At 49.7% G+C, this 27,709-nt stretch overlaps 1 protein-coding gene across 3 annotated transcripts in view; it reads left to right on the forward strand.

Annotated features, from left to right (window-relative positions):
• Window positions 1-27,709, forward strand: part of LOC147095995 (large proline-rich protein BAG6-like) — an 82,104-nt gene that overhangs the window by 41,182 nt on the left and 13,213 nt on the right. For 2 of the 3 annotated variants that reach the window (XM_085974948.1, XM_085974950.1), the window contains 13 exons: window positions 2,203-2,397; window positions 5,291-5,549; window positions 5,891-5,953; window positions 7,983-8,087; window positions 13,055-13,167; window positions 13,688-13,802; window positions 15,770-16,092; window positions 19,500-19,812; window positions 20,292-20,461; window positions 21,367-21,420; window positions 21,897-21,999; window positions 22,465-22,589; window positions 26,767-26,931. In XM_085974948.1, coding sequence (XP_085831074.1) covers window positions 2,203-2,397; window positions 5,291-5,549; window positions 5,891-5,953; window positions 7,983-8,087; window positions 13,055-13,167; window positions 13,688-13,802; window positions 15,770-16,092; window positions 19,500-19,812; window positions 20,292-20,461; window positions 21,367-21,420; window positions 21,897-21,999; window positions 22,465-22,589; window positions 26,767-26,931 — 2,103 coding nt within the window. The remainder of the gene's footprint in view (window positions 1-2,202; window positions 2,398-5,290; window positions 5,550-5,890; window positions 5,954-7,982; window positions 8,088-13,054; window positions 13,168-13,687; window positions 13,803-15,769; window positions 16,093-19,499; window positions 19,813-20,291; window positions 20,462-21,366; window positions 21,421-21,896; window positions 22,000-22,464; window positions 22,590-26,766; window positions 26,932-27,709) is intronic. The other variant, XM_085974949.1, reaches the window with a different exon arrangement.

Raw genomic sequence — 27,709 nt, forward strand, 5'->3', positions numbered from 1 at the left:
GCCCCTCGAGCCTGTTCTGCCATTCGATGAGATCATGGCTGATCTGTGACCTAACTCCATCCACCTGCCTTGGCTCCACATCCCTTAATACCCTTAGCTAGTAAAAACCTATCTATCTCAGATTGAAAAATGATTAATCGAGCTCGCATCCACTGCTTTTTGTGAGAGAGTTCCGCACTTCTACCACCCTTGCGTGAAGAAGTGTTTCCTAACTTCCCTTCTGAACCTGGCTCTGATTTTACGGTCATGTCCCCTTGTCCTAGACTCTCCCACCAGCGGGAAAATGTTTCTCTCCACCCTATCGATTCCTTTCAAAATCCTAAAAACCTCAATCAAATCACCCCTTAACCTGCTATATTCCAGGGCATGCAGTCTTTACGAAATAGTTGTGCATTTGCATGCAAATTGCGCCCCCCAGCCCCTGCACTGTGATGACTTGGTTGCTAAATTCAGTGCCCACTTTGTAACTAGGCTGTCCAGCTCTGGTCTGTGCTGAGTTGCACCTGGTGGTGCTTCAGTTGTCCTCAGTGCCAGTGTTCCTGCTTAAGGTGTGCGCGCGCAGCCACACAGTAACCTGCAAGGTTCCACGCAGGCCGCTCGCCGGCTTTTCCGCGGTCAATCCCACGCATGCGCAGAAATTTAAAGGGACCGCGCATTAAAAGAAACAGGCCGTGCAGAGCAAAGCCCCGCTTCCAGGGAACGTTGCTCAGTGCCCCTTGGATAGGGAAGATGAAAAATCATTAGGGTTCCAGATCACTGTCCAACGACTCTTGCCTAAAAGTGTGTCTGTGTGCGTGTTGGCTGAGGGCATGCAGTCATGCAGCTTCACGTTGTTTGCTGGTGAACCCTGCATTTCTGAACTTTGCTAAAGCATTTCCCAAAGTAGCATTGCTTTTTTTTTTTAAATGGCTTTTGATCATAACGACGACACGCTCGACTGTTGATTTTATAAGGGCAGCCCCGCAGCCTGTGGTACAAAGGCACAACCTGATGTCGCACCACAGGCCATGATGGTCCTCCTGCATTGGATCCCTGGCCTGTGTTGGCCGATCTCAGTCAGGCTGGCAATTAAGAGTGCCGCATTTGGTGGGGGGGGGGCACCTTCAGCTGGTAGGGTTTAAATCAGCAAGTTGTCCCCCACCTGAAAGTGTGCCAGTGTGACATTTGAAGGATAGTCACTTGGGGCAACAACAACAACTTGCATTTTTACAGCGCCTTTAACGTAGTAATACTTCCCCAAGGTGCTTCACAGGAGCGATTATCAAACAAAATTTGACACCGAGCCACATGAGATAGTAGGACAGGTGACCCAAAGCTTGGTTAAAGAGCGTCTTTAAGGAGGAGACTGAAGCGGATGGTTTAGGGAGGGAATTCCAGAGCTTAGGGCCTCGGCAACTAAATGCACGGCCACCAATGGTGGAGCGATTGAAATCAGGGATGCAGAAGAGGGCAGAATTAGAACCACAGAAAGTTACAGCACGGAAGGAGGCCATTTCGGCCCATCATGTCCGCGCCGGCCAACAAAGAGCTATCCAGCCTAATCCCACTTCCCAGCTCTTGGTCCGTAGCCCTGCAGGTTAGAGCATCCCAAGTGCACGTCCAAGTACTTTTTAAATGTGGTTAGGGTTCCTGCCTCTACCACCCTTTCAGGCAGTGAGTTCCAGACCCCCACAACCCTCTGGGTGAAGAAATTGCCCCTCAAATCCCCTCTAAACCTTCCCTCAATTACTTTAAATCTGTGCCCCCTGGTTTTTGACCCCTCTGCTAAGGGAAATAGGTCCTTTCTATCCACTTTATCTATGCCCCTCATAATTTTATACACCTCACTAATGGGAGGAGCGCAGATATCTGAGTGTTTTAGGGCTGGAGGAGGTTACAGAGATAGTGAGGCGCAAGGCCATGGAGGGATTGGAAAACAAGGATGAGAATTTTAAAATCGAGGCGTTGCAGGACCGGAAGCTAATGTTGTTAAGCACAGTTGTTAAGATGGGTGAATGGGACTTGGTGCGAGTTAGGACACGGGCAGCAGAGTTTTTGACTACCTTAACATAATGGATGAGAGTTGCACCTGGGGAACTGTACCCCTAGAATAGTCAGCACCTTAGGAGAACAGGGATGGAAACTGGAGGCGGGGGGAAATAAGACATGGAATGTTTGTGTTTTATCGTTTATTTATCGTAGCCTTTTTCACCCTTCCAACAGACTGAAGGCAGAGAAGAAGACCAGAGGATCATCAACCTTGTTGGAGAAGCCCTTCGTTTCTTGGGCAACACCTTCGTGGCCCTGTCCGACCTCCGGTGTAACCTGGCGGCTAATACTCCTCGTCACCTGCACGTGGTGAGGCCGATGTCCCATTACGCTTCGCCCGTGGTCCTGCAGCAGGCCGTGCCCATTCAGGTGAGTTACTGCACACTGGCTCTTTGGGTCTGGCGCAAGAGTGCCGAGCGGTCGGTCAGAGTGATGGGGCTTGGGACTTCCTGGATGTGCCTCCGTCTGCGAGCACGCCATCCCGTGTGGTACTGAGTGGTTTACACCAACGTGGTTCCTGGATCAATCTCTGTCTTTGGGTTACGCTTGCTTTCAATACTTGATACTTCCATGCAATGTTCCCATTAAGCTGCACGGCGGTCTGGAGGTCCCGTGCCAGATGCGCACTGGCTTTTAAATGGAAAGAACCTGCATGCGCGAAAATTTGAATGGGCCACGCAGCCACTTAAAGGGGCCGCGCACCCAAAAAAAATTAGTGAACATTGCTCCAATGTATGAACCTCCCCAATCTCTGTCTCTGCCACAGCACCGAAAAGACCCTGACCAAAGTCACAAATGATGTCCTCTGTGACTATCCCTTCTCCACCCATAGGAACAGGAGCAGGCCATTCAGCCCCTTGTTTTTACAGCAATCTTGCAGCTTCATAGTCACTTCTACTGACACCAGCTTTTTATCCCACTTATGTTTTTTAAAGAGTCTTGTTCTCTTTGAAGAACCAACAATAGCTTGAAGGTTTGTCTGAACAATACCTCAATATTTACAAGCGCTCAGAAAGAAAGACTTGCATTTATATAGCGCCTTACACGACCTCAGGGCGTCCCAAAGCGCTTTACAGCCAATGAAGTACTTTTTTTTTTGAAGTGTAGTCACTGTTGTAGGAAACTCAGGAGCCAATTTGCACACAGCAAGCTCCCACAAACAGCAATGTGATAATGACCAGATCATCTGTTTTTATGATGTTGATTGAGGGATAAATATTGGCCCAGGACACCGGGGAGTACTCCCCTGCTCTTCGAAATAATACCATGGGGTCTTTTGTGCCCACCTGAGGGGGTAGACGGGTCGTCGGTTTAACATCTCATCCGACAGTGCAGCACTCCCTCAGTGCTGTACTGGAGTGTTAGCCTAGATTTTCGTGCTCAAGTCTCTGGAGTGGGACGTGCACCCTCAACCTTCTGACTCAGGCGAGAGTGTTGCCAACTCAGCACAAAGGCATGTCGATTGCAATAAAGTGTTTGAGGAAGTTGAATATGTGTAAATTTGGGCCATTTGACACGTTACATTCATAGCTGTTTCAAACCGCCTTTACCGTCTCAACAAAAGAGAGCAGCATTCTTCCCAGCAGCCCCTCCTAATAAATATATTAGCATGCCGATTGGGAAAAGGGGAAGTGCAACGAGACCTGGGTGTCCTTGTGCATCAGTCGCTGAAGGTAAGCATGCAGGTATAGCAGGCGGTTAAGAAGGCAAATGGTATGCTGGCCTTCATAGCGAGAGGGTTCGAGTACAGGAACAAGGATGTCTTGCTGCAGCTGTACAGGGCCTTGGTGAGACCACACCTTGAGTATTGTGTGCAGTTTTGGTCGCCTTATCTGAGGAAGGATGTTCTTGCCATGGAGGAGGGAGTGCAGCGAAGATTCACCAGGCTGATACCTGGGGTGGCAGGAATGACGTATGAGGAGAGATTGGGTCGATTAGGCTTATATTCGCTGGAGTTTAGAAGAATGAGAGGGGATCTCATTGAAACTTACAAAATTCTAACAGGACTAGACAGACTAGATGCAGGAAGGATGTTCCCGATGGCGGGGAGTCCAGAACCAGGGGTCACAGTCTAAGGATAAGGGGTAAGCCATTTAGGACAGAGATGAGGAGGAATTTCTTCACCCAGAGAGTGGTGAACCTGTGGAATTCTCTACCACAGAAGACAGTTGAGGCCAATTCATTAAATATATTCAAGAAGGAGTTAGATATATTTCTTAAGGCTAAAGGGATCAAGGGATATGGGGAGAAAGCAGGGACAGGGTACTGAATTTGGATGATCAGCCATGATCGCATTGAATGGCGGAGCAGGCTCGAGGGGCCGAATGGCCTACTCCTGCTCCTATCTTCTATGCCGACATACTTTGTCTCCTTTTTAAAGAGGCACTGCTGCATAAATCTAGACATCTGTCCAGTTAGTTGAAGGTGGTAGTGGTGGGAGAGCTAGTTAGCCTCAGTAGCCACTGGTTAAGGAGGGCAAAAATCAGCCACTCTTTTTTTGATTCCCAATCGCCATCTAGTGTCCCTTGATGGAAAGCTTATTTGTATGTCATGAATGAGGTTTGACCTTTAATGGCCCCGCAGTCTTAATAACCTGCCAGCACACTCTGTCTAGGATCTTGGATGAAGACTGGCTATTCGGGCAAGAGAAGGGAAGGCACCAGGCATCCATTTAATTGTACCCCAGCCTAAGGTGGCATTTTGGGGATTTGAGGGGAGAATATTGGACGGTGGAGGGGTGAGTTGGCGATGTGTCCCTGAAGGCCTTAAATGAGGAGTACACCTGCATCCTATGAAATGCAAAGAACATAAGAAATAGAAGCCGGAGTCGGCCATACGTCCCCTCGAGCCTGCTCCGCCATTCAGTAGGATCATGGCTGATCTTCCACCTCAACTCCACTCTCCCGCCCTATCCCTTGATTCCCCTAGTGTCCAAAAATCGCTCGATCTCTGTCTTGGATATACTCAATGACTGAGCCTCCACAGCCCTCTGGGATAGAGAATTCCACAGATTCACCACCCTCTGAGTGAAGAAACCTCTCCTCATCTCAGTCCTAAATGGCCGACCCCTTATTCTAAGACTGTGACCCCGGTTCTAGACTCTCCAGCCAGGGGAAAGGGTTAAGGCAGAGTGCTGAAGCATTGGGCATGGGGAGGAGGGTGGGGGGCGGTGTGTGCTTAATAGGGAGTGCGTTGCTCTGCAACCTGGTGGGCTGCCACGCGAGCCCGCGGATACTAAAATTACAAGTTTTCGTCCTTTCAGCAGATCAATGTCGGAACGACAGTCACCATGACGACCAACGGCAGCCGGACGCAGCACACCGCCGAGGGGCAGGCGGCAGCCCCGCCGACCGCCAGCGCTGCTCCCACCGCCCAAGCGCAGGCCGCAGAGTCGCGGGAAACACCGGAGACCCAGGGGGCGCAGGCCCAGACCCAGACCCAGACCCCGCATCCCAGTGTCATCCGTATCACGCACCAAACCATGGAGCCTGTTGTCATGATGCAGATGAATCTACAAGGAGGTACGGTCGCAGAATTGTGAGGGCTCAAATGGCACGAAGGTGCCCATCGGAGATTTCTGGTGGCCTTTCCTGGCACTGTTCTTGGACCTGAATTTAAATCCGGATTTGCAGGCGAGGGGCTATGTGCGAGCGAGGAGTTGTTTCAGCTGTGCCCACATTGCGCGCACAGTGGTCCTTCTGATGTCTTGATCTCTGATGCTGAAAGGGTGGCCCCACATGGCGCTTGGGGTGTGCAATCTGTGTTTTTGCCTTGCTGATGTTGTTCCAGACCAGCTGTAGAATACTGACTGAATGTGTCTGAAATGTGCTGTTTTATTCCCTGTTCTGGTTTTTCCTGACAGATTCTGCAGCGCAGGGGACTGCTTCTGCAACTGCCTCATCTGCAACAGGGACCCCTGGACCAGGTAACTGCCTAGCTCGTGCAGCAACATTACTGCAGAATCTTCACTCCCCTTCCCCACGGAGAGATTTGGATAACACTGGAGGGCCACAACATGTCTGTCCGCAGCTGAGGGGAATCATTAGAATAGTACAGCTCATTCGGCCCATCGAGTCTGCGCCTGCTCCTTCAAGGAGCAGAGAAAGTTGGGTTAATGTTCCATTAGAGACCCTTTCTCGGATCGGGTGAATCGAAAGAAAGCCTTGTATTTATATAGCGCCTTTCACGACCTTGGGCACTTTACAGCACTTTTTTGAAGTGTGGTCACTGTTGTAATGTAGGTAGCGCAGCAGCCAATTTGCACACAGCAAGCTCCCACAAACAGCAATGTGATAATGACCAGTTCACTTGGATTTTTTTTTAAATATTGTTTGAGAGATAAATATTGGCCCAGGACAGCGGGGAGAACTCCCCTGCTCCTCTTCGAAATAGTGGCCGTGGGATATTTAATGTCCACCTGAGAGGGCTGATAAGTGGCAGGTAACATTCGTGCCACAGAAGTGCCAGGCAATGACTATCTCCAACAAGCGAGAGTCTAACCACCGCCCCTTGACATTCAACGGCATTACCATCGCCGAATCCCCCACCATCAACATCCTGGGGGTCACCATTGACCAGAAACTTAACTGGACCAGCCACATAAATACTGTGGCAACAAGAGCAGGCCAGAGGCTGGGTATTCTGCGGTGAGTGTCTCACCTCCTGACTCCCCAAAGCCTTTCCACCATCTACAAGGCACTTGCCTAGATGAGTGCAGCTCCAACAACACTGAAGAAGCTCGACACCATTCAGGACAAAGCAGCCCGCTTTATTGGCACCCCATCCCCCAACTTAAATATTCACTCCCTCCACCATGGCTGCAGTGTGTACCATCTACAAGATGCACTGCAGCAACTCGCCAAGGCTTCTTCGGCAGCACCTCCCAAACCCACGACCTCTTCCACCTAGAAGGACAAGGGCAGCAGGTGCATGGAAACACCACCAACTCCAAGTTCTCCTCCAAGTCACACACCATCCTGACTTGGAAATATATCGTCGTTCCTTCATCGTCGCTGGGTCAAAATCCTGGAATTCCCTTCCTAACAGCACTATGGGAGTACCTTCACCACACGGACTGCAGCGGTTCAAGAAGGCGGCACACCGCCACCTTCTCGAGGGCAATTGGGGATGAGCAATAAGTCTGGCCTTGCCAGCGACGCCCACATCCCACAAACGAATAATTAAAAAAATGCTAGTTTAAAAAAAAAAAATACTGCATTCACTGCTCCCTACCTTCTTTTGCTGCTTTGCGTTTAAATCTTGCGACATCAAGTCTCTGAATCATTGCATTTTGCAGAGTCTTTCTTTACCAGATGTCACCTCTTAGCATACAGATGAAGTGACCTGTCGTTGGCGCTCTTTGGGGTCGGTGTCTATATTGTCATCCTGTTCCCTACCTCGGGAGTTAATGGGCAGTGTTGGCCAATTCCCAGTTGTTGCTGATTGCAGCTGCAGTGATAATATAACTCACTGCTGCTGTCAGGCGCTAATTCCTCAGTCAACACCTTCTGTTAACTATCTCTGCTGATAATCCAGCTCGTCATGCAGTGATCTTTATTAATTCCTCCCAGTCAGCACCTTTGTGTTGTTGATTGTTAGCTGGTTCAGTCACACATTGGGTTTGGTAACTGGAAAAATTGAGGGGAAAAAACTCGAGGATATCTGCTTAATCAGAATTCTTTTTACTGCCCCTCTCTCCTCCTTTAAGACCCTCCTTAAAACCTATCTCTTTGACCAAGCTTTTGGCCATCTGTCCTAATATCTCCTAATGTGGCTTGGTGTCATATTTTGTTAATCACTCCTGTGAAGTGCCTTGAGATGTTTTACTACGTTAAAGGCGCTATATAAATGCAAGCTGTTATAAAACATCTGTAATGAAAGCTTTTGATTGTTTGCCAGCGTGCAGATGTTATACCCTGAGTATGACCTCTAACTTTCTTGTTCCTCATGCACAGGTGCAATGCCCCACATTCAGATCCCAGGGATGCCACCTGAATTCATGCAGACCATCATGCACCAGATTACCCAGCAAGCCATGGCAGCAGCGGGCGCGAGCTCAGGTATGGCGGAACAGCCTCCTGAAATTAAACATGATACAAGGCTTTGTAAATGGGGGCATTGAATACAAAAACAAGGAAGTCATGCTAAACCTTTACAAATCTCTGGTTAGGCCTCAGCTGGTGTATTGTGTACAATTCTGGGCCCCACGAAGGATGTCAGAGCCCGGAAGAGGGTGCAGAGGAGGTTTACCAGGATGATACCGAGGATGAGGGAGTTCAGTTATGTGGAGAGATTGGAGAAGCTGGGATTGTTCTCCTTCGAGCAGAGAAGGTTAAGGGGAGACCTAATAGAGGTATTCAAAATTAGAAGGTGAACCCCGTTGGTGACGCCGAAGGGAACCCTAAGGAAGTGGTAGAGGTGGCCATTCGCCTCGAAGGCGGTATACTGGTGGTCCTCAGGGCGGATAGGGAGTTGGTGATAGGCCGACTTAAGGTCGATGGTGGTACGCGGCGGGCGGTTTAAAAACTGCTGGTTGTAGACTGTGAGTGGGGGGAGGGATCCACTGTATGCCAAAGTGACACTTTGAAGGTGGCATTGGAAATCCAGCCCCAGTAGGACGGCAGCGCAGAGCTGGGGCAGGACGAGAAGTTTAAAGTTTTTATATTCCGTGCCCCTAACCGACAGGGTCACCACACAGTAGCCGCTGATGTCTGTTGAATGGGACTTCGACGCCATCGAGATCCGATGGCGCGTTGGCCGGACAGTGAGGGAGTAGCAGCGCACCGTGTCTGGGTGAATAAAACTCTCCGTGCTCCCGCTGTCGAACAGGCAGGTCGTGGCGTGGCCGTTTACTTCGATGTCCATCATGGACCTGGACAGATGATGCGGGAGAGCTTGGTCAAGCGTGACGGAGGCCAGTGTATGGCTGAGTGAGCTGCTGTAGTCGGCAGGTGAGGCGGTGGTCGGGTCTGGAGACAAAATGGCGGCCGAGTGCGGCGAACAAAATGGCGGCGCCCATGACGCGGATCCCCACGAGGTCGAAGTTGGACAAAATGGCGGAGAAGATGGCCGCCCCCACGACTCACATGAGGCACTGCTGGCGTCTGTGGCCTTGATCAAAGATGGCCGCCCCCACGACTCACATGAGGCACTGCTGGCGTCTGTGGCTTTCCCCCTGCAGGCGTTTGCGAAGTGGCCTTTTTTTCCGCATCCGGAGCAGGTCGCGTTCCTTGCAGGGCAGCGCGCCCTTTGATGTCTCGCCTGGCCACAGAAATAGCAGCTGGCAGCCCGATCGCGGGGCTCCGCTGCCGCAGCAGGTCCCGAGGGTGGCGGTCCCGATCGATTCCGGGACACCGACGCCGTAGTAGGTCCCAGGGGCGGCGGTGCGAGGGGTATTGCGGCCGAAGTCGGGCCCGAGTCCCAGGGTCGCGCAGCACTGTACCCGGAGTACGCCTCGAGGTCCCGATGGGCCACTTCCAGGGAGTGAGCGAGGGCTGCAGCTGCTTTCAAGCCGAGGTCCTTTGATTCGAGCAGTCTTTGCCGTGAGTAGTCGGACCGAAGGCCTTTCACGAAGGCATCACGGATATTTCCTTCAGCATGTTGTGCAGCCGATACAGCTTTAAAGTCACAGTCCCTGCCGAGTGTTTGTAGTGCCCGTAAAAATTCATCTACAGACTCTCCTGGCTGTTGCGAGCGGGATCTTAGGAGATGTCTGGCATACATTGAATTTACTGGGCTCCGGTACTGCTCTTTTAGCAGGTCGAGGGCCTCCTTGTATGTAGCAAGGTCCCGGATGAGTGCAAATACTTTAGGGCTCACCTGGGCGGTCAGAACTCTTAGTTTGTCAGCTTCCGATGGCACGCTGGAGGTTACCAGGTAGGATTCAAAGCAGCTCAGCCAGTGATCGAAGTCGAGGGCTGAATTCGCTGCCTGTGGATTTAGATCCAGGTACGGCGGTCGGAGGGCTCGCAGCCAAGTCGGCTGCTGGGGCTGTTGTAGCTGGCCGTTTGGCTGGTCGTTTGGCTGCTCTAGTCCATTCATTTCAAAATTTAGCCAATAAAATTGATATAACTATCAATTCATTCCATGAAATGCGACGAGTTAAGATAGTAACTATAGGTTTTTATTGGCTAAATAACAGAGCCCACCCTCGTGGGTGATCGGTTCCAACAAGGAAGCACGGTGGCATAGTGGTTAGCACTGTTGCCTCACAGCGCCAGGGACCCGGGTTCAAATCCGGCCTCGGGTGACTGTCTGTGTGGTGTTTGCACATTCTCCCCGTGTTTGCGTGGGTTTTCTCCGGGTGCTCCGGTTTCCTCCCGCAGTCCAAAGATGTGCGGGTTAGGTTGATTGGCCGTGATTAAAAAAAAAAAAAAAAAATTGGCCCTTAGTGTTAGGGGGGATTAAATACGTGGGGTTACGGGGATAGAGCTTGGGTGGGATGGCGGTCGGTGTAGGGACCGGGTGCTAGGGTTTGGATGATCAGCCATGATCTCGTGGAATGGCGGAGCAGGCTCGAAGGGCCGAATGGCCTACTCCTGCTCCTATCTTCTATGTTTCTAATACTAGCCAATCAGTCACCTTTATACCTGGGCAAGCAGGCGGAGCCATGGGCGGAGTCAGCTGAGGTATGCCTAGGTATAACAGCGTGCGTGGCAAGAGGTAACCTTGTGTAGTGATAACAACAGTGTAAACAGTGATAACAACAGTGTAACAATAGTGAACGGTTGTGAACGATAACAGTGGTTTACCACATTGGGCAAGTGGGTCGGTTAACCAGAAGTCATAGATTTAAAATAATTGGCAAAAAATCTAGAGGGGAAATGAGCAATTTCTTCACACAGAGGGTTGTTAAGATCTGGCTTGCACTACCTGAGAGGGTGGTGGAATCAGATTCAGTAGGAATTTTCAAAAGGCAATTGGACATGTATTTGAAGAGGACTAATTTGCAGGGTTGTGGGGAAAAAGCCAGGGAGTGGGACTAAACTGGACAGCTCTTTCAAAGAGCCGGCACAGACCCGACAGGCTGAATGGCCTCCTCGTGTGCTGTAAGATTCTATAACTAGCACAACAAATGCATTAAACTGCACTGTGAAGGGTTAATATAGATAGGTCTCGGGGTTGTGGGGAGGCGGTGTAGAGAGAAAGGAAGAACGTGGGAAAATAGTCTGTGAATGTAGTCAATTTGCTTTGTGTAATTCGGTATAATAGGACAGGAAATGATTATGGGACATGATTATTGTGAAACCAGAATTTTTTTTTTCCTAAACAACATTTTGAGGGTTTGGATGAGAAGCGTTTTACGCATTAATATTGCAGTTTAGAAATGAGCAGTAGACCATACCCCTAATGTTTGTCATTATTTGTAGTGTCAGGAACATCACAACACTACAATGAATGGCTTTGAAATTTGCTTGCTTGTCATGTCGGCCAATGGAGCCATTTGTGCACAGCAAGATCCCACAGCCAGCAAACTGGTGATTGAGCACTTAATCTATCCTTGGTGGCTGAGGGAAAGAAGGTTGGCCAGGGCACTGGAAGAACTCGCTGCTCTTATAAGAACATAACACAAGAAATAGGAGCAGCAGGAGTAGGCCATTCGGGCCTTCTCTGCCATTCAGTAAGATCATGGCTGATCTTCTACCGCAACTCCAACTTCCCGCACTATCCCCATATCCCTTGATTCCCTTAATATTCAAAAATCTATCGATCTCTATCTTGAGTATACTCAACGACTGAGCCTCCACAGCCCTCTGGGGTAGAGAATTCCAAAGATTCACCACCCTCTGAGTGAAGAAATTTCTCCTCATCTCAGTCCTAAATGGCCGACCCTTATTCTCAGACTGTGACACCTGGTTCTAGACTCCCCGGCCAGGGGAAACAACCTCTCAGCATCTACCCTGTCAAGCCCTGTAAGAATTTTATGTTTGATTCTTCTGCGAAAAGCACCGCCAGATCTTTAGTGTCCACCTGCACTATTGGAGCAGGCAGACAGCCTCATTGAAGGAACAACACCTCTTGATGGTGCAATGCTCCCTCCCCTCAGCAGTGCCTGCCGAGAAGACATGCTAAAGCCCTGCAGTGGGGCACCAACTCTCAACCTTCTCACCCTGCCAACTAAGTGAAGCTGACACTAGATGTTTTTGCAGCAACAGGAAAATGACTTGTCAAATAGATTAAAATAACCAGTTCCACTGATGCCCAATCCACTAGGCTAATACTACGGCGTGTGTTCAGCAGCGGTGGAAGAACTGCACGTAAAGCAACTTTTTGTTCCTCATGCGCCTTCTCTGACAGCTGGGAAGGCCCACGCAGATCAGGATGGGTGAGAACTGACCCATCTAAGGCTACTCAGTAAAGTAAAAGGGATTTGAGTGTTGGTCATAACCCCAAGTAAAACAACAACTTGCATTTATACAGTGCCTTTCACATAGTAAAATGTCCCACGGCGCTTCACAGGAGCGTTATCAAACAAAATTTGACACCGAGCCACATTAGGGCAGATGACCAAAAGCTTGGTCAAAGAGATGGGTTTTAAGGAGCATCTTAAAGGAGGAAAGAGAGGCAGAGAGGTTTAGGGAAGGGATTCCAGAGCTTTGGGCCCTGGCAGCTGATGGCACGGCTGCCAATGGTGGAGTGATGAAAATTGGGGATGCTCAAGAGGCCAGAATTGGAGGGTTGCAGATATCTCGGAGGGTTGTGGGTCTGGAGGAGATTACAGAGATGGGGAGGGGCGAGGCCGTGAAGGGATTAGAAAAGGATTCAAACAAGGACTTGGAAACAAATTCATTATTTCCTGGTCATTATAGGGTGCTATGTGATTTGGGGCTCTTGCCAGTGGAAGTGTGGTAGGGGCAGTCTGTGACCAGTAGAGTTGTTGGGGTGGGGCAGAGGGGGGGCTGGGTGGGGTGGAGAGAGGTTACTGCGTATGGTGCTTTTGTCAAAGGAATGGCTTGTTTTGCACTTGAGCCCCGACACTGTTTTCTCTTTGCGTCTCATTCATTCTTTTCCAACCCCCCCCCAACAGGGCAGCCAGTTTCCGGGTTTCAAACTTCGCCTGCCCGAGTGGTGATTACCAGACCTCCACCTCCTCCCCCACGACAGACTCAGCCAGCGCCGGGACCACAGCCTGGCGCACAGGTAACAAGCAAAGAAAAACCATAGTACGAGGGATACTGTACAATCACTGACCTCTTTTCACTATGGAAATTTCTCCACTACAAGCAGGCTTATCCAGCCAGGGCTCCTGTGTCCATCTGGTTTTAGTGGGGACAGAGGAATATACAGGACCAAGAAAGGCCATTACTGTGCATCAGGCCAGTCTCAAAATCCGGATAATATCGCAGAGCATTTTCACACCGTCGCATTCTTTCTTTCTCTCGCTCCCTTGCACTCCCGCTCTGCAGCCACCTCATTCGACATCTTTAAGGAAGCTTAGGTGGAATGTGTGAAAACAGCTGGCAGGAGATGTTTAAAGGACAAGCAATGAGCAGAAATTCTACAAGATAAGTGTAGCTTATGTTGCTCCCACGAAGGCCATGCTGTTCGCTGTTTGAATTAAGTGCACAGGGCTTGGATGTATTGGGGTGTTTTTATTGTATTTTGAGTGACTTATTTACAGATGTATTGCCCACTTTCTGTGTTTTCTCTTCCACTCCAGGTGCCTCCTGGCTCTGCCCCTGCTCCTGGACCTGGTCCTGGTCCTGGCCCTGCCACTCTGGCTCAGATGATCACTGGGCTGGTTGGACAGCTTCTGATGCAGCCTGTTGTCTTCGGTAAGTGTCCCTCTTGTCACATGGTGCGCGGCTCCTTGCGCTGTGCTCTCTTTATATTTCACGTTGATTTAGAATCGGGGTGTCGGCTTGGTTACGTCGTTGGCGCAAAAGGCTGCATGTTTGAGCCCCACTCCAGGACCAGAACACACAATCCAGCCTGGCATTCCAGTGCCATATTGGGGGGGAGGGTGAAGAGTGGCAGAGGGTACTGCATTACTAAAGGTGCTTGCCTTCAGATGAGATTTTCAGCTCTGTGTAGCTGGAACATAACTTCCACCAATGTTCCCACCCTTTTTTGGGTGTGCGGCCCATTCAAATTTCCACGCCGGCACGGTTTTTCCATTGTAAAGTCATTGAGTGGCCTGCGCAGGCACGCAGCTTAACAGGAACATTGACTTCCACCCCGTTTATATTCAGGGGGATGTTCGGTTATAATGGATTAACACTAGGGTTAGTATTCTGGCAGGATGAGACACATGGGCCGCAGGTTCACCCTATCTTGTGAATTTAGCGGGAGAATTTTCTGGCTCAGGAACTTGGACGTTGGTGCGAACAATCCATTGTGAAAGCTGGAGCTGCATCATGAGCACTGGTTGGTGTGATTTGTGTAACATTCGAAACATTTATTCAATTAGAATTGAGGGAATTGTTTGGGCGGAGTTTTCAGTGCTAATAGTCGAGACCTATTTAGCGACTTAGGTGTTCAAATGAATGTCCTGTCTGTTTATAAGCCTTTGAGTGCCATGGAACGTCTACTCATCTGGCCGTGGTTGGCAAGTTTACCCAGTGGCAGGAGCCGTGCTTGGTTTGGCTGCAATTTTCGGATCCAGTGGAGTTGCTTCTGATGTTGTGGAGGGAGCTGAGTTGATGGCTTTGCAGAAAACAGTGTTCAAGCTGTTCTTGCATCAGTGTAGGCACAGACCCTTTGGATCAGGTACATCAGCAACTTGCATTTATACAGCTCCTTTAACAAGGCGCTTCACGGGAACGTTATCAAACAAAATTTGACATCGAACCACGTGAGATATTAGGACAGGTGATCAAAAGCTTGTTCAAAGAGGCAGGATTTAAGGAGCGTCTTAAAGGAGGAAAGCGAGGTGAGAGGTTTAAGGAGGGACTTCCAGAGCTTAGGGCCCAGGCAGCTGAAGGCACGGCTGCCAATGGTTGAGCGATGAAAATTGGGGATGCGCAAGAGGATTGCAGAGATCTCGGAGGGTTATATGGCTGGAGGAGATTAGAGATAGGGAGGGGGGAGGCCATGGAGGGATTTGAAAACCAGGATGAGAATTTTAAAATCAAAGGTTTTAATTCAAATGGTGGGGGGGGGGGGGGGTAGTCCAGTATTCTTGCGATCTTGCCCTTGCTTTGTTCCAGCCAAGCTTCCCTCCAGGGAGGTAGTTTGGACTATACAAAGATGCGAGGAACTACGCAGGATCTGAGGTGGACTGATGGGAAGAGGCCCCGGATTGTACCGTCCTTCCCCATTTCAGCTACAGCACGGTAGAAGTGGGGATCCACTCACTGCCAGAATTGCGCTAGTTTGCATCCTGTACGTGACTGCCAGGTTGAAGTGAGTCCAGAGGCCGGTCTTGGTTCCTGTGAAATGGATGGAGGTGTGAGCAACGTTTCTAATAATGGCGCCCATGTGTCTGCAGGTCTTTGTGCACTTTTCTGACGGGTAGCAAGTTTGCAGCTTGTGTGGTTTATGGTGCATCCTAAATATAAAGGCAATGGGGACAATTTTAACAACCTGCCCGTCGGGAAAACTGACCGGATTGGGTGCAACTCTGGTTGCCCAAACGTGTTGGCCTGGATGAGTTTGGGTAACTCCAGGACCATTAGGCCCATTGTCAGTGCCAACGGCGCACCGTGCACTCACTAAGCCATCGGAGAAGCTGTATCAATCCAGCCCTTCCCTTGCCTTTATTCCATGAGCTTTTATTAAGTCTGTCTCTCATTTCCTGCAGCCCAGCCCACCACCACCGGCAGCGCCTCCACCGCGGCCACTGGCACCAGCACGACGGCCGCCTCGGCCACCACCACCTCTGCCACGGCCGGGCAAACCTCCACCTCCACCACCAACTCCACCGGGACCACCTCTTCAGCCACGGCCGACGGCAACGGCCAGCCCCCGGCCCCACCAGACGTCCAGCTCTCTCAGCTCTTGGGCAACCTCCTGGGAGCAGCCGGCACCGGCATCGGCGCTGTGGCCGGCATGGGCTCGCCGACCATCACCGTGACCTTGCCTGGAATGCCGGCCTTTGTGCAGGGAATGACGGAGTTTCTGCAGGTGAGCGGTCACTTTCGAAAGGGAACTGGATGAATACTTGAAAAGGAAAACATTTGCAGGACTATGGGTAAAGAGTGTGGGAGTGGGACTAATTGGATCGCTCTTTCAAAGAGCCAGCACAGGTACGATGGGCCAAAAGTAGTGTAGATGGAAGCATAAAGAAAGATGGTTGTGGTGGTTGAATGACATCGCTGCAGGAGTTCCTCGGGGCAGTGCCCTAGGTCCAACCATCTTTAGCTGCTTCATCAATGACCTTCCCTCCAACATAAGGTCAGAAATGGGGATGTTCGCTGATGACTGCACAATATTCAGCGCCGCTCACAACTCCTCAGATAATGAAGCAGTTCATGCCCGCATGCAACAAGACCTGGATGACGTTCAGGCTTGGACTGATAAGTGGCAGGCAACATTCGCGCCACACAAGTGCCAGGTAATAACTATCTCCAACAAGCGAGAGTCTTAACAATCGGCTCTTGACATTCAACGGCATTACCATCGCCGAATTCCCCGCCATCAACATCCTGGGGGTCACAACTTAACTGGACCAGCCACTCAAATACTGTGGCAACAAGAGCAGGTCAGAGGCTAGGTATTCTGTGGCGAGTGTCTCACATCCTGACTCCCCAAAGCCTTTCCACCATCTACAAGGCACAAGTAAGGAGTGTGATGGAATACTCTCCACTTGCCTGGATGAGTGCAGCTCCAACAACACTCAAGAAGCTCGACACCATCCAGGACAAAGCTGCCCACTTGATTGGCACCCCATCCACCACCTTAAACATTCACTCCCTGCACCACTGGTGTACCGTGGCTGCAGTGTGTACCATCTACAAGATACACTGCAGCAACTCGCCAAGGCTTCTTCGGCAGCACCTCCGAAACCCGCGACCTCTACCCCCTAGAAGGACAAGGGCAGCAGGCGCATGGGAACACCACCACCTCCAAGTTCCCCTCCAAGTCACACACCATCCTGACTTAGAAGTATATCGCTGCTCCTTCATCGTCGCTGGGTCAAAATCCTGTAACTCCCTACTTAAGTGTAGCTGTGGGAGTCAGTGGGCTTGTAGTGAATGGTCCATCTCCGACACTTCCCTTCCCTTCCTCGACTTTTCTGTCTCCATCTCTGGGGATAGGTTATTGACCAACATTCACTACAAGCCCACTGACTCCCACAGCTACCTGGACTACACTTTCTCCCACCCCGCCTCCTGTAAGGACTCTATTCCATTCTCCCAGTTTCTCCATCTCCGCCGCATCTGCTCCGACGATGCCACCTTCCATACCAGTGCTTCCGACATGTCTTCCTTTTTCCTCAACCGAGGATTCCCCTCTACCATGGTTGACACGGCCCTCGACCGTGTCCGTTCTATCTCCCGCACTTCTGCCCTCACCCCTGCCCCTCCCTCCCGGAACCACGATAGGGTTCCCCTTGTCCTCACCTTTCACCCCACCAGCCTCCACATTCAATGGATCATCCTCTGCCATTTCCGCCACCTCCAAAGTGATCCCACCACCAAACGCATCTTCCCCTCCCCTCTCAGCATTCCGTAGGGACCGCTCCCTCCGAGACACCCTAGCCCACTCCTCTATCACCCCCAGCACCCTTCCCCTTTGCCCAGCACCTTCCCGTGCAAGCGCAGGAGATGCAACACCTGCCCTTATACCTCCCCCCTTCCCACTGTCCAAGGCCTCAAACACCCCTTCCAGGTGAAACAGCAATTTACTTGCACTTCTTGCAATCTAGTATACTGTATTCGCTGCTCACGATGCGGTCTCCTCTACATTGGGGAGACCAAACGCAGATTGGGTGACCACTTTGCGGAACACCTCCGTTCAGTCTGTAAGGATGACCCCGAGCTTCTGGTCGCCTGTCATTTTAATTCACCGCCCCATTCCCACTCGGACCTCACTGTACTCGGGCTCTTGCATTGTTCCATGGAAGCTCAGCGTAAACTCGAGGAACAGCACCTCATCTTCTGATTGGGCACTTTACAGCCTTCCGGACTCAATATCGAGTTCAACAATTTCAGATCATAACCTCGGCCCCCATTACATTTTTACTTATTTTTTATCCCCACCTTTGTTTTGGCCCTTTTCCTCCCCCCCTTTTCTTTCTCTCTCCCACATGGGACCTGTCTCCCATTCTGCCGGCACATTTCACACCTAATCTAGGGCCGTCTTTTGTCTCCACTAGTCCTATCACCATCTCGTCTCGTTTTGAATACCTCTTAATGTCTCTTCATTTCTCTTTTGTTCTCTCCCAGCCTGGCCTCTCAATCTATTTCATTTCCTGTGCCTTTCCAGTCTTGACAAAGAGTTTGACTCGAAACATTGACTCTATTTTCTCTCCACGGATGTTGCCTGGCCTGCTGAGTTATTCCAGCATTTTCTGTTGTATTTTCGGATTTCCAGCATCCGCAGTATTTTGCTATCGTTACACAAACTCGGGTTGTATTCCCTGGAACTTAGAAGGTTAAGGGGTGATTTGATCGACATTTTCAAGATATTATGGGGAACTGATAGGGTAGAGAGAAACTATTTCCACTGGGTGGTGAGTCTAGAACTAGAAGACATAGCCTAAAAATTAGAGCCTGACCTTTCAGAAGTGAAATTAGGAAACACTTCTACACACAAAAGGTGGTAGGAGTTTGGAACACTCTTCCGCAAACGGCAATTGATGCTAGATCAATTAATTTTAAATCTGAGATTGATAGATTTTTGTTATCCAAAGGTATTAAGGGATATGAGGCAAAGGTGGGTAGATGGAGTTAGGTCACAAATCAGCCATGATCTCATTGAATAGTGGAACAGGCTCGAGGGGCTGAATGGCCTACTGCTGTTCCTATGGCGGCCTGTGCCGTGTGATACTGCTGCTGCACTGTTACCCGTGCAAGGGACAATCCGCAGAGCCCGCGGTCAGTGGGTTGAGCATGCACATCCTGGCTTTCCAGTCTCGCAAGTGGGAATTAGTCCAGTTTTCCCCACGCTCGCGGCTCAAGTGGGAAATTTGGACGTCGAAAGCCACGTCCAAATTTCCCACGAGAATTGCAAGCGTTGAAACACTTTTCAGCAGACTCCAAGTGTTGGGGGAGCCTGGAATCACTGCTGTTTTTTGAATGCAGGTTCTGGGTGTGAAATTGTACACGGGCGGGGTCGCAAAAGCAAACACCATTAAATCGCTCACCCATTGTACACCCGGCCCCATATTCGGTTCCATTGGCTTCAATAGAACCGAATATCCGGCATGTGGTATAACGGCCGGCAAAAGCATCACTGCCTGCTTTGCGTCCAATCTCGTCCCGAAGAGTTCAGCATGGTACCGTTGAAATATGACCAGTTGCACTTGATTTAGCTACTTATTTCCATGGCAGCGACTCGTTTCCTCCATCGTCTTTTCTTCTTTTCAGGCGGCTCAGGGAGCTGTGGCGGTGCCCCAGCCGACTCCTCAGGCCGCCGCCCCCCCCCAGCCGGCGACTCAGCCCCCGCCTCAGACGCCGCCTCCGTCCCAGTCGCAGCCAAGCCAGGAAAGAGGCAACCGGCAGCAGGCCGGAGCGGACAGCCTGACACCGGAGTTCTTCACCAGCGTGGTGCAGGGTGTGCTGTCCTCCATGATGGGCTCGCTGAACGCGCAGCAGGGCAGCACCGAGAGCATTGCCGACTTCATCCAGCGACTCAGCGGCACCAGCAATATCTTCGAGCCCGGAGCAGACGGGGCTTTAGGTGCGTTTACCCCTTACCGTACTGACCAGCCGTGTTCACTTTAATAAATCTGTGTGTGTGGGGCCCAATTTACATGAAGGTTATGAACGAGCAACTTTTTTTTGGACTTTAAAGCACATGACCAGGACTTCTCTCCCGCACAGGCTAAAAGGTAAGGTCATGGAAAGGGGGCGAGAAAGGGAACAAATTTACTTAAACTAATAAAGCATGCCCTTATCATTCACTGGAAAGTAAGAATGTCTGGCAATGGGATAAGATCGTAAATCTATACAGCTCTTGTGTCTTTATCAACCCAAGGTGCTCACCGTGTTCTTCAATCCCTTTTGTCTCTGGAAAAGCATCTAATTGTCTCTCGCTCCCATTTTGTGCTATTCACCTGGCCTTTCCTGGTAACTTGCTCCGTTGCCCAATTGTTCTGTCTCACTTCCCTCCTTGCCCCATACATTCTGATTTTCTGAAGCTGCTCTTCTCCTTGGCAGGGTTCTTTGGCGACCTGCTCTCTCTCATTTGCCAGAACTTCTCCATGGTGGACATGATCATGCTGCTGCACGGCCAGTTCCAGCCACTCCAGCGCATCCAACCGCAGCTCAATCGCTTCTTCCGCGAGCAGTACCTCAACAACCAGGAGCCGACAGAGCAGAACATCCGGGTAAGCAGGGACGCCAGTGTGGGGCTCTTGTCTCGCGTTCGTGCTTGCTTGTGAGTTCGGGCTGGCGTGTGCTCACTCTTACGTTCGTGCTCGGGCTTGCTCGCGTTCGTACTCGCGTTCACGTTGGCGTTCGTGTTGGCTCTCGTGCTTGCTCGTTCTCGCTTGCTTACTCGCTCTTGCACTCGTGCATGCTCGCGCTCGTGCATGCTTGCTCTTGTGCTTGCTCGTTCTCGCTCTCTGGAATTGTGATGCATTGCTTAAAACAGGCAAATTGTTTCCTTAAATTGCAATGTTCCAATGTATAATTTTTACAGCACCTTAATACGTGTTTTATACTAACATAGAATGGAGTCACAGATAAATTGACCCTTAGTGTTAGGGGGATTAAATACGTGGGGTATGTGTTGGTGTAGGGGTTACGGGGATCGGGTGGGATATGTGTCGGCGCAGGCTCGATGGGCCGAAATGGCCTCTATCTGCACTGTGGGGTTTCTGGGATTTCTGTGATATCCAGGAGTGAGTTACAGACTGGAATCTAATTAAGAGGTTTGGTCCAATTAATTTATATGAACCAATAACTGACGGGGGATTTTGAATAATGTCTTAACCTGCTTATCAGAACCCACTCACTTGATTTAACTAGGTTAATTCTAGGGCCGAACCTGCTGAACTGTTGCTACACTAATTGGCTGTATGTGCTGGGTTTTAGCTTTCTGTTGCTTTGCGTACTATAGTGCCCGAGGTGTTACATAGGAGTTGTGAGCTGCAGGATGCGGTGATTGCGTAGTGTGGCGTGTGCAGATAGACGCTCTGTATTTGTATTAGAAGTGATTTGAGACCTTTGATGACATGAGGAGCTACATAAATTTCTGTTGTCATTACATAAAGTGATGTTTTTATTCTAGGCGTCGACAGACGTCTTGATAAACGGGTTGGAGGAATACATCCGAGAAAGTTTTGTAAGTATGCAATAAGCTGTTTTACATGGTGGGAGGAGGGGCGAAGTTTCTTCCCTGCACCGTTTGAAGCCAGGACTGTATTCAGGAAGGACATTTTCTAGATCACCACCTTGTGTGTCAGCAAGACATGACGTCCGCTTAACACTGATGGCCACAGACCACCGTCCCAAGTCTTCAATCCTTCCTGCACTCACGAGGCTTTTGAAGCTTTGCTTAAGTTGCGGACATGAGGCAGTAAACACCAGGTTCGGGTGAGCCCCGCACGTTGCCTGCTGCGCACCCAGCATTGGGGTGGGCAGCAGGGAGAGTGAGGGAGAGACGCACTGGCCTGCGACGTGTCGTAACTGCCCTTGTAGTTTCGTCACTTTTTATTTGCCAAGAGGAAATTGGTTGCCTGGGGGTCTGGTACAGGGCTCGGTTATGGCTGTAATAAGTGGGCTGACGTAACCATGCTGCCTGCTTTTTTTTCTTTCTAGGCTTCTGTTGTAGTACGAGATGAAGTCGACATAACGCACACAAACTTGGACTTCTTACGGGAGCAGTTCAACAGGATAGCTGTACACATTCTCCAGTGCACTGGTATGTTCCACGTTGGCTTCTTGCCTTACTACCGTGGTTGATTATTCCTTTTGTTTTCCTCCACTACCTCCTACACATGCTGACTTCTTGCTGGGCTTCCGTCTGAACCAGTACTCAAAGCCCTCCTGTCCCTCCAGGATTGTTGTTGAAGAGTGAGTGCCTGCAGTCTATTCAACGTGATCAACAAAGCTCATCCTGCCCTCACCAGAGTGACTGGTGCCGGCTTCTCTGGAGTCGATGGATGGTGATCAGGAGTGGCAATCCTGGCAGATTTCCCTCCCACCCCCAAATGCGGGGTGGCTGATGGCACTCGCCTTGGATGAGATCAGCTAACGTTCGTTCGTTCGCTCCCTCCTCCCTGCCTCCCCCCTCCCTTCCCTGCCTCCGTCCCTCCCCCTCGTCCGTCCCTCCCCCTCGTTCTCACACTTGCCCTCACCTCACTCTCTCTGACCTCTTTTTCTGCAGATGCCAGTTTTGGTCACCGTCTGCTGGTGTTGTGTAATCAGGCTCTGTTTGAGTGCTTAGCGCTGAACCTGTACAGTCTGCGAGGGGAGCAAAGTGCGTTGACCACCGTGATCAATGACCGGATCGTAAGTGAGCTTTTACAATCCCGGGGTGAGAATGGAATCGGGGCAAACAGCAGCATTATTGGCCGCTGATCATTTTCCTTTCGACGTTATCGAGAAACCGGTTTGTTTCAAGGTGGCCATTAAAAGCTCTTCTGATTGGGCTGATGTAACCTTGAAGAGCATTCTGCAGCTCCCCTGATGGCCTAACTAGTGAGTACCTGCCCCTTGCAGATCCTGAACCGACAACCACCTGATTCAGGCAAGAGTACTGCCAGCTGAGCCAAGCTGACAGTAATGTTATTTTTGTGAGACTGCCTCAAAAAAGCCTTTTAATCATAGAATCTTACAGCACAGAAGGAGGCCATTCGGCCCATCATGCCTGTGACTTCAATCTGACGTCAATGGACCTGAATATCAGGCTGGGCGTATAACAGGCGGTTAATGCGCTGCCGACCAAGACTAATTTCTACCCCATAAAGCCCCCGATAAATCTTGTGCCCTCTTTATATTACAAACCTGACGTAAGAAAACTACTAGGCACTTGGTCTGAGTATTAAACAAGGCTTTAATCAACTGTTTTTCAACATGGAGATCTAGTTGTGTCCTTCACTAGTTCCTGTTAAAGAATGTCCTGTACAAGCTGGGCCCATGCCCGAGTATTTATACTCTCCCTGGACAGCGCCACCAGCAGGCCGCCCAGTATTATTACATAAGTCATTTTCACATGAATGACAAGATTCATGTCAAACCCCACTCCCATTGCTGCCATATCGGCCCTGTTTATACGAGGGAGCAGATTTAGCAGCAGTGGAATAATTCCACGTTAGTGACTTTCTCAGTCTGGCTGGCACCTTCCCTGGTGTTGGGTCAGGATTGGCCAAAAAAAACTGACCTGAAGCAACCCTCTGAGGCAAGAGGGGGCATTGAACAGTGGCTGCAACCAATGTTCCCTGTAATTATGACACCAAATTGGGTGGGGATAGTCAATACTGAGGAGGACTGCAACAAATTACAGGAGGACATTAATAAACTTGCAGAATGGGCATATAATTGGCAAATGAAGTTCAACACAGATAAATGTGAGATATTACATTTTGGTAGGAAGAATAAGGAGGTCACTTATCACTTGGAGGGTGCAAGCCTAGGTGGGGTAGAGGAACAAAGGGATCTCGGAGTGCAAATACACAAATCTCTAAAAGTTGTGCCGCAGGTTAGCAAGGCCATAAAAAAAGCAAACCAAGCACTAGGGTTTATTTCTAGAGAGATAGAATTGAAAAGTAGGGAAGTTATGCTAAACCTGTATCGAACCTTGGTTAGACCACACTTGGAGTACTGCGTACAGTTCTGATCGCCATATTATAAAAAGGATACAGAAGCACTGGAGAGGGTGGAGAGATTTACAAGGATGATACCAGAAATGTGAGCGTATCAATATAAGATAGTCACCAAAAAACCCAATAAGGAATTCAGAAGAAACTTCTTTACCCAAAGAGTGGTGAGAATGTGGAACCCCCTACCACAGGGAGTGGTTGAAGCAAATAGCATAAATGCATTTAAGGGGAGGCTAGACAAACATATGAGGGAGAAGGGAATAGGAGGTTATGCTGATAGATTTAGATGAGGAAAGACGGGAGGAGGCTCGAGTGGAGCATAACATACGAATTAGGAGCAGGAATAGACCACTCGGCCCCTCGAGCCTGCTCTGCCATTCAATAAGATCATGGCTGATCCGATTACTCCACATTCCCGCCTACCCCCGATAACCTTTCACCCCCTTGCTTACCAAGAATCTATCTACCTCTACCGTAAAAATATTCAAAGACTGCTTCCACCGCCTTCTGAGGAAGAGAGTTCCAAAGACTCACGACCCTCTTGAGAAAAAATTTCTCCTCGTCTCTGTCTTTAATGGGCGACCCCTTACTTTTAAACAGTGACCCCTAGTTCTAGATTCTCCCACAAGAGGAAACATCCTCTCCACATCCACCCTGTCCAGACCCCTCAGGATCTTATATGTTTCAATCAATTCATCTCTTACTCTTCTAAACTCCGGCATGGACTGGTTGGGCTGAATGGCCTGTTTCTGTGCCGTATATCCTATGTAATAAAAAAAAACATTCCGTGCGCAGGTCTTTTAACTGGCTGGGTGGCCCATTGAAATTTATGTGCCTGCGCGGTTTGTTCCATTTCAAAGCTGGTGAGCGGCCTGTGCAGGACCTCCAGTCCACCGCGCGGCTATGCAGCTTAGCAGGAACGTTGGCGGCAACCCCAGGTAACTCGGTCATCATTTCCTGACCCATGTGTCCGAGATTGCACGTAGCGTTGCAAGAATGTGTCCTGTGCCGACCAGTTTAATTCAGTAGTATCAGCAGTGAAATTAAAACAGAAAATGCTGGAAATACTCAGCCGGTCAGGCAACGTCTGTGGGGGCGGGGGGGGGAGAGAGAGAAGCAGAGTTAACGTTTCAGGTCCGTGACCTTGTATCAGAACTGGAAGAAGTTAAAGATTTTAACAGTTTTTAAGCAAGTGCAGGGGGCAGGAACAAAAGGGAAGGTCTGTGATAGGGTGGAGGGCAGGAGTGATTAAACGACAGAAGGGATGATGGTGCAAGACAAAAGGAGGTGATAATGGGACAAGTAAAGAAACAAAAGATGGGTCTAGAGGAGCTGTAAATGGCAACAGCAGAACCATTACCAGCACCTAGTCCAAAACTAGGGGATATACATATAAGAAAGACACAAAAATCCGATAAGGAATTCAGGAGAAATTGCTTCACCCAAATGTGGGTGGAATGTGGAAGTCGCTACCACAGGGAATGGTTGAGGCGAATAGATGCATTTAAGGGGAAGCTAGATAAGTACACGAGAGAGGAAGGAATAGAAGGATATGCTATTAGGGTGCGATGCAGTAGGGTGGGAGGAGGCTCGTGTGGAGCACAAACACCGGCATGGACCAGTTGGGCCGAATGGCCTGTTTCTGCGCTGTAGACTCAAAAGGACAAATGATTATAAAGGAGTAAATTTGCCTCTTGACATGATGCTTGAAACATTTACTAGTTAATCGGTTCAGTGATCAGATTTATCTGTAATTTTAGTAATTTTATTTGCTAGGCTGGTGAATTGAGGGGTGGCGGGGGGGAGGTGCGGAAGGATAGCTACTAATGATTCATGCCCCTCTGGTCCAGCTCAGAGCTGTAAAAGCATTATGACACTTTAGTGGTGCACCACAAAATGACTGAAATCTGCCGGGTTGTCGTAAAAACTAAACTGACACACTACTTTTCTTCTTCAGAGAGGGACATGCCACCCCTGCATGGTCTGGCCTATTCCATACCCTTCCCCTTCTTTCTCCTCCCATCTGGATCCATTTATCACTCTACCCTCTAACCCTGCTTGATCTTGACGCCCTGTGTGCAGCACCACAGGAGATCGACTGTGCTCTTACTACAAGAGAAGGCTGAGGGGGTGACCTAATGGAGGTCTTTAAAATTCTGAAATGTTTTGATAGAGTGGTTACAGGGAGAATGTTTCCACTTGTGGGGAAGAGCATAACTAGAGGCCATCAATATAAGATAGTCACCAAGAAATCCAATAGGGAATTCAGGAGCAACTTCTTTACCCAGAGAGTGGTGAGAATGTGGAACTCGCTACCACAGGGAGTGGTTGAAGTGAATAGTATAGATGCATTTAAGGGGAGGCTAGACAAGCATATGAGGGAGAAGGGAATAGAGGGTTTACGCTGATAGATTTAGATGAGGAAAGACGGGAGGAGGCTCGTGTGGAGCATAAACTCCAGCATGGTCTGGTTGGGCCGGATGGCCTGTTTCTGTGCCGTATATCCGATGTAATCTTATGTAATCCACTCATATCCTAGAGGGTAGTAAATCTATGGAATTTGCTACCCCAGGGAGCTGTGGAAGCTGCAACATTAAATACATTTAAAATGGAGATAGACCGTTTCCTAGCAGATAAGGGAATTAGGGGTTACGGGGAGAGGGCAGGGAAGTGGACGTGAGTCTAGATTCGGATCAGCCATGATCCTATTGAATGGCGGAGCAGGCCCGAGGGGCCGTATGGCCTACTCCTGCTCCTACTTCTTATGTTCTTATGTAGTCTTATCTACACTGATTAAGGTTTCTGCCGAGAGCCCTGTATTCTAATCTTGCGTTTTTTTTTGTTAAACCGTCTTACCTGTGCCTCAGCGCCGTATGTCGGTGGATGTTAATCCCTCGCTGGTGAACTGGCTGACCACCATGATGGCAATGAGGCTGCAGGTGATCATGGAGCACATGCCGGTGACAGAGGAACAGATTCTGCAGTACGTCAGGAGGAGGGAGCCTCAGCATCAGGAGCCAGAGGCACAGCAGGTAATCAGCTAACAGATTGGGTGGTGGTGGGGGGGGGGGCGCGGGGGGGAGACATCTCAGACCCTATGTCTCTGGTTTCGGTCCCCAAGAACTGCGAGCAGTTCTGGGCGCCACACCTTAGGAAGGATGTATTGGCCTTGGAGGGAGTGCAGCGTAGATTCACCAGAACGATACTCGGACTCCAAGGGGTTAAATTACGAGGAGAGTTTACACAAACTAGGGTTGTATTCCCTGGAATTTAGAAGGCTTATGGGGTGATTTGATCGAACTTTTCAAGATATTAAGGGGAACAGACGGTAGATAGAGAACCCAGTTCTGCTGGTTGGGGAGTCTAGGACTAAGAGGTGTAGTCTAAAAATTAGAGCCAGACCTTTCAGGCGTTAATTTAGCAAACACTCCTACATGCAAAGGGTGGTAGAAGTTTGGAACTCTCTTCCGCAAACGGCAATTGATGCGACATCAATTGTTAATTTTAAATCTGAGATTGCTAGATTTTTGTTAACCAAAGGTATTAAGGGATATGGGGCAAAGGCGGGTATATAGAGTTAGGTCACAGATCAGCCACGATCTCATCGAATGGTGGAACAGAGAGCCGGCACAGGCTCGACAGGCCATATGGCCGCCTTCCGTGCTGTAACTGTTCTATGATTCGAATAGGCTCGAGGGGCGAAATGGCCTGCTCCTGTTCCGATGTTCCTAAGAAGAGTGCATTTTGTTCAGCTGTCACCTGAGGCGTTAAAGGATCTTTGCCTCAGACCTTCCCTTGTTAAAGCCTTTA

Source organism: Somniosus microcephalus, unplaced genomic scaffold (genome assembly GCF_052327205.1).
Source record: "Somniosus microcephalus isolate GS21.2 unplaced genomic scaffold, FLI_Smic_1.0 unresolved_chr1, whole genome shotgun sequence".
Lineage (NCBI taxonomy): Eukaryota > Metazoa > Chordata > Chondrichthyes > Squaliformes > Somniosidae > Somniosus > Somniosus microcephalus.